The 12,881-nt window shown below is 36.9% G+C and overlaps 1 protein-coding gene across 5 annotated transcripts in view; it reads right to left on the bottom strand.

The window, feature by feature from the left end:
• Positions 1-2,830: 2,830 nt before the first annotated feature.
• PPP2R5E (protein phosphatase 2 regulatory subunit B'epsilon) overlaps positions 2,831-12,881 on the bottom strand; it is a 73,963-nt gene continuing 63,912 nt past the window's right edge. For 4 of the 5 annotated variants that reach the window (XM_064460962.1, XM_064460963.1, XM_064460960.1 and 1 more), the window contains 6 exons: positions 12,649-12,702; positions 12,491-12,541; positions 11,538-11,657; positions 10,289-10,416; positions 7,825-7,926; positions 2,831-5,345 (listed from right to left, as the gene is read on the bottom strand). In XM_064460962.1, coding sequence (XP_064317032.1) covers positions 5,246-5,345; positions 7,825-7,926; positions 10,289-10,416; positions 11,538-11,657; positions 12,491-12,541; positions 12,649-12,702 — 555 coding nt within the window. In that variant the 3' untranslated portion in view covers positions 2,831-5,245. The remainder of the gene's footprint in view (positions 5,346-7,824; positions 7,927-10,288; positions 10,417-11,537; positions 11,658-12,490; positions 12,542-12,648; positions 12,703-12,881) is intronic. The other variant, XM_064460961.1, reaches the window with a different exon arrangement.

The raw sequence follows: 12,881 nt of genomic DNA, 5'->3' as shown, positions 1-12,881 counted from the left end.
GGAAACTACTTGCCTTGCAATAAGTAAGTAAAGAGACATGAGGTTGTTAAGTGGTCTGCATATTATCTTACAAGTATTTAAAGAGATTTGTGATAATGAGCTCTTCTAACAAAGGCACGCAAGATCCAACTACTGAAAACTTAAGCTGGAAAAAACGAAAATCGAAAGAATTTTTAAGAATTAAACTACTGGAATAATTCACGTAGGAAACGTATTTTAAAATGAGAAGTAGATGTTTAATGCACCTTGTCTGCAGTTTTATCGCAGCATCCGTATCTACTGTGCTTCTGCTAAAGCCGCTCACCAGCACTGCCCCTTACCAGGCTTTAGCCGTGGTTCTCTCCAGAAGGCGTTTCCCATGTATGCAACCATCTTAAGCCTTTCTCTTCACGTCCAAACTGCAAGGCAGAGTAGCACAAGGACTGGAACAGTACAGCGATGCTGTAAAAGAACAAATTCCTTCACCAGCTGCAAAGCGTAAGGCTCAGACAGTTTATAACGAACACTGAGCAGCTCTAACACCTCTTTTCTGCTCTTCACCTCCCTCCCAGGCACGGCTGTGTGCGGTACGAGGAGGCCCACCATCAGGAGAGGACCTTTAAAAAAAATAGACTTAATGAAAACTGAGCATTTACTATGACAATTCCGGCAGAAATTTAAATTACCACCTCATTACCTGGGGTTTTGTTTCCTCAGCCAAGTGCCCTTACGTTTGATACACGTGAGCGCTATCTGATTGCTGGGAGTGCGCTGTTGAAAAGGTACATGGAGTTTAGACGGGAGAAGGTGGAAAAAAAAGCCAAGCACCTGGAAAACACTTCATTGCTTCTTTATTTAGATGCACCCACAGTACAGAGCCTCTTGAGCATGTGCAGAAGAGGAAGATTACACATTTATAGCTGGGAGCACCACTGAGTTCGAGTTTCTTTGATACCATTTTTAAGAAAGTAAACTATTTCCAAAGAATGACATTTGAATCCAAGAGCTTAAGACCTGCTTCTACTTTATCCAGAGGTGGAAGGTATTTTTATTATGACTTCGCTGTAGAGTAGAAGACATTTTCAGAGTCTGGTTGGACCAGTCTATATATTTTCATATGCACCTTTTAATATATATAAAAAAATGTTTCATTTTTCCCCCCTACCCACAGATAGTTAGATGCATCTAAGTTTAAAAACAGTAATGGACCAGAGCATTCCTATGGGGAAAAATGAACTTTTGCTGCCCTCTCCTGCTTAAACAATGAAATGCTAAAATATTAAGATCTATGAATCTAATGCTAACCTTGAAACAAAAAGCATGACAGGTCATTCGCTATACTACGATCAGAAATCGGACAACAAGAAATGTATCGGTACTATTTATATTTGAAAACTCCTCATCGTTACATGAGGTTATGAATACAACATATTTACAGTAAGCGATCCAAATAACAAAAACCTGTATTCAGAGAGGTCATGATAAAAAAAGCGTATGCTCCTGTGGATGGGAAGCAACACTTAGATAAACGTTTTCAATCAAAATTAGTTCCATTCCGTTCCCAGATACGGCTTCATAGACCTCAAAACGAAAAAACTGGGCTATACAAAATCTGCTGCACGTACCAACTAGACAAACTAATCCGTGGCTCGCTCCGGAGCTGCCAAGGGAGGGGAGCAGGTAAGCCAAAATAAAACAGACACATGTAAATAACATTCTTCCATCTTGCGCATTGCCACCTTTGTCTTGTCTTAGGGCAACTGCTCTGGGGGGGGTTATTGTTACACAATTAAGAGAAAAGGCCATTTTTGTTATCCAAGAGAGAACTAAAAGCAAATTATTTCAGTTTTACTTGGAGGAAGAAGAATCCGGTCTTTCCCCATCCTCACAAAACAACAGAGGTTTTTAAAGCTCCTAATATATTTTCCTTTCCATAGAGTGAGAGCCTGAGGCTGTACTTACACACATATAATGTAAGTACAGCTGCTGCGTTTCTTACTCAAGCAATTCTTGGCTCTAACACCCTCGATTTTTCCATATATAGGAGGAGATAAAAAAATAAATTAAATCCTTTTATTTATGCTAACAAAACTGAGATTAAATTTACTGTAACCCTGCTAGCAAATGCTCCAATGGCATCAGAATACTTTTATTTAAAGCATTCCAACCTTTGGAAGAGAGACAAAAAACACTCAAAAGCAACGGAAGGAAAACAATAAGGGAGACTTGCAAGATGAAGAAAGCAATGTGTGCTCAATTTAAAGAATAAGAGAGGAACTTCACTTTTACAGCCGTTCTATCCCCATGACCTGATGCAATGCCCTAGTATTGAAAATGCAGCTCTGTCCTTTTAGCAGAGAGCATTCAATCCTTTCTCCTGAAACCAATATGGTACAGGACACGAGCGACCACCCAACAACTGCTGTACGAGCAGTTAATAAAAACATTTACACAAATAAAGGTAGTTTCTGGAACTCAAGAAGCAAATGAAAGCGTAATTAAATAGACGCACTGATCACACTCGGGCCCATACGCTGCCTTCTTCTTCGCCTGCAACTCCAGCTGACAGCAATGGGAGCTCTGCAGAGCGGCAGGACATCGCATTTGGATTGCGGCAGTGGATCCAGGGGGTACGGTCGTATCATCGTGGCAAGTGCTTCTTCACGTACATCGCACAGTGCAACCTAGTGTCGTATCAGCCTTTCAGAGTCAAGTGACTAATATCACATCGTCTCATTCACTTTAACGAAACACTCCTTCTCGGAAGTGATAAATCATCTATAAACTTTAGATACTCCCCACTATCCCCACATCAGAGGTAACATCAGAGGTAACAAAATACTGTAACCCATCAGGTTCTCATCAGTTCTGTATGATCAATACCAGAATGCCATGTCAAAAGCAAAAATAGTTATGAACAAACAACACTCACCTAAACTCTAAGTACAGGACAAGGTGCTTTTTCTAATTTCACATTGCTGTGTTTTACTCCACTAGGTGGAAAGCATGAATCTTTTTCCCTCCGTTCTATCTCAGTTTTTCACAATTGAACATAGTCTTTAAGCATGAGTTTAAGTCCACCCTCTTGTAAAGCTTGATCATTTCACACAGAAATCGCACTACCAAATATTTTTTGGTAACAGAAATAAAAGACTGTCAAAATCAATGGGCTAAGGGACATGATTTGTTATAAATTTATTTAATCTTCAGTATTTCAGCTTGCACCTTTGCTTCAGCACTTTAAAATAAAATGTTTCAACTATGACAGTAACTGCCTACTTTACATTGCGTCCCAGTCAGTGTTCTTAAAAGAAGCTCATATTAATCCCATTAAACCATGTTGTGTTTGGTGTTGCATATGACTAGTTCCGCTTTTTTTTTTCCCAGAATTAACAGTGTCAAGTTTTTACAAAATCATTGAGTTTACAACATGTGCGTGCGCAGACCCAGGAGTACAAACTGTGACCTGATAATCCTGAAACAGTCAGTAGTCTAGGAGGGAATTCTTTTTTACCTCTTTTCCGTGCCTGAAAACATGAAAACTTCAAATCCTACTGTATATTTAAATGGTAGGAAGAAAAATATACAAGCCTGTATTTATACTGTATTTCTATCAATGGCAACAGGTCATAAATTCATGTTTGCAACTACCACAAAGACTCATGAACACCAATTCAGTTTTATACTGTAAATACTGCTGGATTGATGGTTTAGGATTATCAATTCACTGTTGTCATATGTCTATAACAGTTCAAAAGCATCCTGGAGAAAAATCCTGAAACACATACCTTTCGGTATATAATAATGCAACTGCATTAGCTAAATATATACTGTACATAAGTCTTATCAGCATTTTACCTACCAAAGATGTAAGATTCCACTTTCAAATACAAAGCAGATAGCCAATAATGTATACTTATAATACAGCCCTCTTCTTTTTGTTTTTGTTTTTTTTTTCTTTTGTTTTAAACAATTTGGTCACAATGCACCTTTGATATAAAAGCATTTTAAACTTTATTATTAATACTCAGAACATTAGGATTTCCAGAATTTTTTTCAGTAGCATTTGTAGAACCACTTTTGGTAACAAATACAGTAGTTAGGAATGAGCATCCAGATGAGAATGCAGAAGTATATTATCCAGAATCCTTTCCAGCTAAGACCATAGGGCTGGTACTGTGATGAGTAAGAGTACTAGAACCACAAAAACACTATAAGTATGTTTCTTAGAGGCTACATCCTCTTTTGCTGGAACACTTTATAAATACATATTAAAAAGTAAGGCAACAACTCCAAACAGTCCAAACTGCTATTTCAACTGAACTTCCAATTAGATCCATGACCACTGGCGATCAATTTCGTGCTTGCACTGTTTAGCGTTTGTCTTTATTCTTTCAAAATGGTCCAATAAAAACATACTGTAATAATTTAGCAATTAGTATTTCTAAAACAACTCTGGTACACGTGTCCAATGCCGTATCGCTAATACTGGTTAGGTACTGAAGTCCACGGTGTTACCGCTGCCCATTTTTAAAGGATTGTGGACACTAATATGGACTTGCAATAAATAGGTGCATGAATCCAAAGCTCCCTTTCCTACTATGTTTATCACCTACTTGTATTTTAACTCCTAATGTTCAAATTAAGGAAGCACCAGAAACAGCCTGGTACTAAAAGAATGCTCACACCAGTAAACAAAACTTTTATTCAGGACCAACATTTTTCATGGCCCTGATCTGAATGGACATTCAACTTATGAAGATGTGCAAAAGGAAAAAAAGTCAAATTACAGTAAAGTTATCCAGAGAAGGAGGATGTTACACAAACTCATAAGGAAATGACAGTCTTTTTTCTCTTTTACTATAAATACACATAACAGTTTAGCAGAAAGACAAGCTAAATTTTAAGATTGTTCACATTTGAAAGTTGTATTACACTCTCTGCTAACGATAAATAAGGAACAGGTCCTGACAATGGAATTTGACATCGCAATTTTCATCAACAGATCTTTGAAGACTGGTTTTAAAGAAGGGTTAAAACAATGATTATGTTTGCAAAGTTCTGAGAAGTCCATCTGCTGTCCAAACTTTGGATTAAAGTCCTTATTTTTTTCCTTTACTTAGAGACAGGTATATACAGTGCTGTTGTAATAATGAAACAAATGTGAAATCTACTGTAAAGTTGCACAATACAGAAAACTGTTGCTCCATCTTCTACTACATAAATGTGTGACTCCACAGGTTAATAATGCTGTTTTGTTTTTTTGTTAAGTTGGAATTATTCCATCACGTCTAAGACCTCTCTTTAATTCCAAATCCTCCAGTTTTTTCCACAGTTCTTCACGCTCCTTCTCTTTCTTCTTCTCACTGACAGATGAAATAAAACAAAGAGTTAGCAGGAGAGATGACTGTACACTATATATGTTAAAAACATGTAGTATATATAGTTGACATTAATTAGCAGCACTAAGTTTGTTGAGTATATTATAAAAATTAACATTTCAGGACTAACTTGCATTTGATTATTTTCAAGTTTGTTTATTTAAGGTATTTTTTTAATCTTATAAATAACAGCTACTGTCTAAAACAAGCATTCCCTTACCCTTTTAGAATCACTGTTTATTCTTACATTGACTGGTGGCTTTTGTATAGCTCAAGTTTCATGTAGTTTTCATATAGTTCAAGTTACAAGATGTGTCTTTTGTTCAGTGATTTACTATTTTTTCCTTACCAAATTCCTACAAGATGATCTATGTAGCATTTGCTTTAACAACAAACTTTAATGGTTGATTTGATAAAATTAAACAGCTAACCTAACATTTGCTTTACCTGCATTATTAGCTTTCTAAATATGCTGCCTCTACCATAGCTTACTTTAAATAAATCTCCTTGATGCTGCAAGGTACAAAATGCTTTCAATTTCTATTATATCACCTTGTAGGTTCAGATGAAATGGAAATCTAACAATTACAGAGATACAGATTCTCTGCCAGTCACATTAGAATATTCTTGAGAAGAATTTCAGCAGTTTAGAAACATTCCTACACATCTTGATTCAGTCCAAATGCCAACATCTGGCTCATTTATTTGAAATTTTAATTTCCCAAGAGTATTTTAAGCATATAAAAAATACAAACAACTTTCAGATAAATCCCTGATGAAAAGTAAAGGGGGGAAAAAAAGTGCCCACTATCACTAGAAAGTATATAAAATGAAATCCAAGAACAAGTGAAATAGCCTGACATTTTCAGGCTACTTACCGATACTTATCTTCTAATCATTATGAAATACGTGCCTGCTTACCTAAAAGACTGTTAGAGGGTGATCACCTCATCCAACCTACCTATTTGACCTGTCATAGTCATTAATATTAAACATATTTCTCCTCAAGCTTCAAGTGCTATCAAAGCTACCCTTTTGAAATGTGGTTTTATTAAGATGCTAAAGATTTTTGGTGAACATTAAGGTAAATATCCCGGTTTACAAATTCAGGTATTTACATGTTTTAAAATGGTAAGCAGTAAACAAAAATGGTGGAATGGTTAGCACCAGCCTTGACAGGAGATACAACATCAGTAGGTTCAAGAAAAATCCTTTGTGCAGTTCAGTCACTAAACCTCACCCATTACCCAGACACAGGACATACTAGTACAGTGTCTGGCCCTGTTAAGAGCAGAGTTCCTCATCTTAAGGGTCAAAGTGCAATTGCATATTTATTTAAGTCACTGAGCTCCCTCAGTTAATGGCTGGATTAGGTGACCAGTCCTAACATTCTCTGCCTTTTCCGCTAAAAAACTGCACAGTGTTGTCTCAGCTGCACCAGCAGATTGAGCCTTGTTTACCAACACCTAACTAGCATTCACCTGGCATCTTTGCTCAAATATATACACAAGTGTCTAAAAGTAAAGTACTGTATTAATGAACTAACCTGTTAAGTGTAATTTTTTTTTTTGCGTGTGTAAAACTTTGTATTTTATAACAACGAAGGAGAACAAAAGGAGAGTGTGACTCTGGTCACACATTTCAAAAAATAAGGCCTCCCAGAGACTTTAGGGTCTCTACTAACCTAACAAGGTCTGACAACATACTGTACCCTTTGCTTTGCTTGGGAAAACCCTGAGGCACAGAAAACACATATGACTTATAGAAAGTTGCAAACTGTTCAGAATTCCTGAAGTTCCCTCATTTTTTTCACCTGATGCTTTGGATAAGCTGAAACTTTTCAGCAAAGATGCTGCACTGTAATTGGAAAACAAAGATTAAGGAAAATAGGAGAAAATACAAGAATCATTCTACTAGGGTGGAACTAATGATCATATGCATGGTGTATCTAATGGATCCTGCATGCTGAAAGACTCAGATACAGCAAGACCTCTGAATAAGAAATGGAAGGGTTGAGAGATGCCTCTTTGCTTTAAGAAGACATCTAGCCTAAAAACAGTAGTTTGGAAAATTAAATCTTAGGGTTTTCCCTTATGTCTCTTTCCAAACCTCAATATAACTTTTTTGAAGTCTTTAAGCAAAGTGTTATCTTTAAACCCTTGTTTTTCTTTTATTATTGAAGAACTTGATACATTTAAGTCTTTTTGAATGAGTCAAAAGGAATTTCATGAAGAATGTGGATTCCCAAGCAATGCAATGGGTGCTGTATTTCATAAGGGGTACAGATCAACCTGTACATGATGTTATTTTACATCTTTCAAGGAGAAGGCTAAAGAGCATGCAAGGGATAAAATGAGGCATTGTGTCTATTATGCATGAGATTATGCAATTGCATCTGAGTGTAAGGAAAAAACTAAAGAGCAGGCCTTATGCACAGCTGACAAAAAAAGCTTTAAAAAGTTACCGCTGACGATCTGACTTGTAAGTGGCTGTCAGCTCATCAAACATGGTGCTGTTCATTTCCATAAATGCCTTCAACACATTGTAGACTAAAGCCACAATAGCCCTGTGAAACATTAAAAAAAAAGAAAGAAATAAAGGAATCCATTAATTTCAGGTGAAATCAAACGTGAAATGAAAGTGTCTTCTCCTACCGGCATTTCTGTGACCATTCTGCTCTTGCAAGTATCATAATGTAAATTCTTTGATTTCAGTGAAACTACTTTTGATTAACATTTAAAGGTGAGAATCAGCTTTCATGTCTCTACTGACTACTTAGATGGAGCAAACCAATACTCTAGGGTAAAAGGTAACAACAGAAAGCTATTACATATAACTACAGACTCTTCCCTCATGCTGTGGAGCAATTCTGAATGGAACTCCAGGGATTTAGATCATCAATGCTGGCAGAAGGAATAGAATTTAAACAGAAAATGGGAGTGATTCATATTTCCTTATGATTTTTCTATGAAGCTGAATATTCAGTGCTTCTATGCAAAATACAAGGCTGTATTTCAGGAGTGATTTCCCTGCGCTCATACATTTCATATTCAGTTTCCCTTTGGTACAGCAAAAAACTCTTTTAAAAAAAACTACAAATCTTTCAGATCAGTGCTGCAGTACCTGTGTAAAACTCTGTGTATGTGTGTATACATAGATAAAAAAGAGATGTATACATTTACATATATATAAAAATACATAATATCTATGTATCTCTCTCTCTCTAACCTCTGCCTGCTTTGCTTATTGCTGTTCTTGATCTTACCCAAGGGCCAATACACCACTGCTTATTTGAATTTGAGTTGGTTAATTGGATAAAATATGACAGGCATGATCTGTTCATACCAGAAGAAATTCTGTGTAATAATTTCAAAAATGCAAAGGCATTCTGTCCCACAAAGGTTCAAAAAAGATAGAGTCATTTTATTCTTTCCTACCATCTGACTGGATAACTAACCTAAAATATACTAGAACTTCCAAGGTAAGATGGGTCTGCCAATACTCTGATTATCCAGGGATCAAAATTCCCTTCTGGCAGAGCTGAAGATAAAGAAACAACAAAGCAACTGAAAAGGGAGAAGGGAAAAAAAAAATAATCTAAAAAACTAAAATCTAAAAAAACTTTCAAAAAACTTTCAAAAAATTTGGAATGAATTCTCAGTCAAGAATCCCAGTTCCTGATCCACTACTATGATTGTCATATTCAGACACAGGGCTGCTTAAGAAACAGCTCTTCAGCCAGGACAGAGTGAATCAACGTTACAGGTGCCAGGAACCTTTGGAGCTAACCTATACCGCAGACAAACTATGTGCCCTTTCCCTCACACCCCTCTCTGTCATACACCTCTTTCAATTAATTTTCATTTTTGTTGCCTGCATTTAAAAATATTCTTATACATATAAAAAGTCTTTAAATACCTTCTTTATTTTACATGTATCTTAACCTGGCTTGTGTGTCAAAGGTACAAAATTCCTGCAGGTATGAAAACTCTGTGAACTGGGATACTGGAATATTCTCATTACCAGAAGCATCCCAGTGCATAGTATAAAAGGTTGGGCAGGAGCACAGGCAGGTGGGAGACTGGTAATGAAGAAACCATGCCATTGAAAGTGTCTTTTTGTGACCAGAGTTAGCTACAGAAGCCTTCCAGTAGCATTAGATTCATCATGTAAGCACAAACTTGAGGGTTTGGCTAGGTACAGAACAAAAAGACCAATGTTTGAAAAGATGAAATATTTTACAAATATTTTACAGTAAGGTCATAAAGCAACTGGGACCTGAACATAGCACAGCTTGTTAAAAATAATGGGTTTATTAACTGGTAATCATATTGACTTAGAAGAACCTTTCAACTATAGTACAGAATACATGGCATCTAACTATATTGGTGTTTTTCATTAAAACACTTTCTACTAGGTCATTGAGTTTAATAATAAAAATCCCAAATTAAAAGGACATCAATATGAAGCAACTGCTCTATTACTGTGCCAGTACCAGAGGTTGTCAGTATCATCCGTGACACAGCCACAAAGCTTTATTAATGCCAAGCGATATTCTTCTAGACAATTTACGATCAGGCTTAAGACGTCAACCAGTTTATAAAAAACTGTGTGGGAGAAATGCTTGATGAGCAACACTTTTTCTTCAATAACAATGTAACTTCTAATTTCTCTTTTTTCTTTCCAACTTGTGAGAAGGCCTATTTTTATCCCATAAGGTACTGATTTTTGTACACATACTAGATAATTAAAAACACTTGAGACAAGCTCAAGTATAGACTAATTTATACTGGCATTAACAGAGTTGCACCTGCTCATACCAGCTTTGAATATGGATCTCTCCCATTCAGATGTTCTTCAGCAGACATTCCCTCAGTTTATCAGTGGTATGTCAAATGGTAAGATAAAGTGTAATGGCAAAAACTTACGGATTCCAGTGTTCTTTAGAAATCCTATAAAGGCTAGAAAACATGATGGGAAGTATAACATTTGAATTCTCCTCTATCAAACTCATGATGTATTCATTATTCCAATAATACAGCGCTCTTTCAGCCACCTTTGAGTCAAAGGGAAAAAATATTAACAGGAATTCAGATACCTGTAATTTTGTAATTTTCTGAAGGAAAAACAAATCACAGAGAAATTTCACAAAGATTAATTAAGAGGAATCATTAACTTTGGAATTAAAAGTCTACTTCAATCAGTAGCACAACATGCATTAACGGAATGAAGTTTTTATCCTATAATTCAGATCCCACAGCATCCACTCTTTCTTTCCCCTGAGCAATATGTTGTTACTCAGTGAAGACCAGGTGCAGGCACTGCATTAATGCTGCAGCTGTGGAGGGGAAGGGAGAGCAGACAGGACTTCCCAGCACCCCTTTCCCTCAACCCTGTGACTGCAATCAGAAGGCAAAGAGCAGTGCCGGGATACCAGAGGAAGGAGACAGGGAAAGGCCCAGTAGCTGGGCTGAATGAGGGAGAGATCTTACATGTGAGGAAGGTGCCAATGATAATAATCACCTTGGGGAGGAGCTGGAGTGGGTAGGAGGGAAAACACTAATATAAATTATGCTAAAAACAAATGTAGTCCAAGGCAGAGCCAAAACCAGCCACATCTGCCTTTGTGCCAGGATAGGTCACCTAACTTAATATGGAGACACAACAGGCCATAAATCCTGTCTCCTCTTCATATATAATTCAATTTAAATCCTGTTCATTCCTCGTCTTCCTGTTACACAATGTGAAGAAAACAGGCTATGGGTTCGATCACCTCTAACCAGACATCTCCTTACAGAAGGAAATCAGTAGGAAAACAAGAATGCTGCACAATACTGCACTAAAAAAGGGAGCAAATACATCCTACATGGTATCAGTCCAAAGGGCATACGGTGAGTACCCATCACCTACAGTCAGAAGGGCTCGATGTTTGCTTGGATACAGTTTAAGGCCTTACATGGCTCAGAACGGCAAGTCCTGTGCTGTAACCCCAGATACACCTAACAAGTTAGTCATGGAGCTGAGAACTAAACTTCCACTGCAACACACCCTCTTCAGAAATACGGAAGACAAGTATTGAAAACCACATAACATAGAGTAATACTTATATTTGGGGGGGTGCTATGTTTGAAATTGAGACTATACGTTCCTATACAAGCAATAACCTCTACCACTGACCTGGAAATGAGGGCTAGAGACACACTTGGCGATTTGTTTAAACAAGGGTTCCTGGATTTTGACAAATTGTGATGGTTCAATTACATCCAAGATTTCCTCCAGCTCTCCTAGGAACATGACCTAAAGACAAGGAAGGAAGAATTGTATATAAAACCTCTGAATCATCTTGATCAGCAAAATGCTGGTAACTCAAATTCTACCACTTCAGGGAGAAATGGAAGCCTCACTAGCTCAGCAAGACCCTCTCTCAAAAAATGTGATCAGTTCTACCTTTAGCAGCTGCTCGGTTCAGTCTCTTAAAAGAAGGAGGATGAGTATGTGCAAATGCTGTATTTAAAGTAGCCCTTTACAACAAAATTCAGAATTGCACCAGTATATCCATCCTGAAAACCTGGCCTCATGCAGACAAAGGCTTAAAACTAAGGAGAGTCTCTTAATTTTACCTCATTTTTGGAAGCAATATTCAAAACAACGGTTTGCTGTGTGACAAAATCTCATTAGGGAAACTCAGATTTTCATCAAGAGTTTGACATAAATATGCAAATGTATAACTCCATCTTTTAAGTGTTTAGTAGGTAAATGCCAGACAATAAAATACCTTTCACCCTCCCTGGAAAAATACTATCCTCACATCTAAACAATGCCAAATCTAATGGAGTTTTCCAATCTATCCTCAACTATGTTTACTTTCTCCTTTCTAAAACAAGAAGAAATTCTCTGCAGAAGAAACAGCGCTTATTTTGTGAATAGAAAGCATGGTTATCACACTCTTCTCTTCATAGTCAAAACAGTCCAAAAAAACAGAATTCAGGTATGGAAAAATTACCTACAATCACTTACCAAGATTCACCAGAGCATGTGCTATCTACCTGGAAATATCTGAAGATTCCCTGACTATTGTGTTGTAGAAAAAAATAACTCTTACATTTTGTTAATACCAGCATATCACTTACCTCTTTCTGACTGCAGGTTTTGGGCCAGAATTTCATTAAACCTCTAATGACCTAAATAGGAAGGAAAAAAAAAGTTAGACTTTTTATTTTTGTCTCACACAGGGTAAGCTGTTTATGATGAGGGGGGAAAAAAAAAAAAGTATGAAAGAAATATTTACTGGTTCTGTGAGTGAGGGGTCTTTCTCCAGAAACTGTACTATGCAATATGCCAGCTGTGAGAAGGTAAAGATTTAAGAAAATTAAGTTAGAACATTTCTATAAAAGAAACCACAAAGGAACAATTTTTTAAAGGAGAGAGACTCAAGGCAAAATGCTATACAACTTTCTCAAATTGCATCCAATTTTAAATTGAGATGCGTAGTTTGCACTGTGCAAATCCACTCAGAGTTCA

This window comes from Phalacrocorax carbo, chromosome 9 (assembly GCF_963921805.1).
Source record: "Phalacrocorax carbo chromosome 9, bPhaCar2.1, whole genome shotgun sequence".
Classification (NCBI taxonomy): domain Eukaryota; kingdom Metazoa; phylum Chordata; class Aves; order Suliformes; family Phalacrocoracidae; genus Phalacrocorax; species Phalacrocorax carbo.
This window is presented reverse-complemented; position numbering and strand designations above follow the sequence as displayed.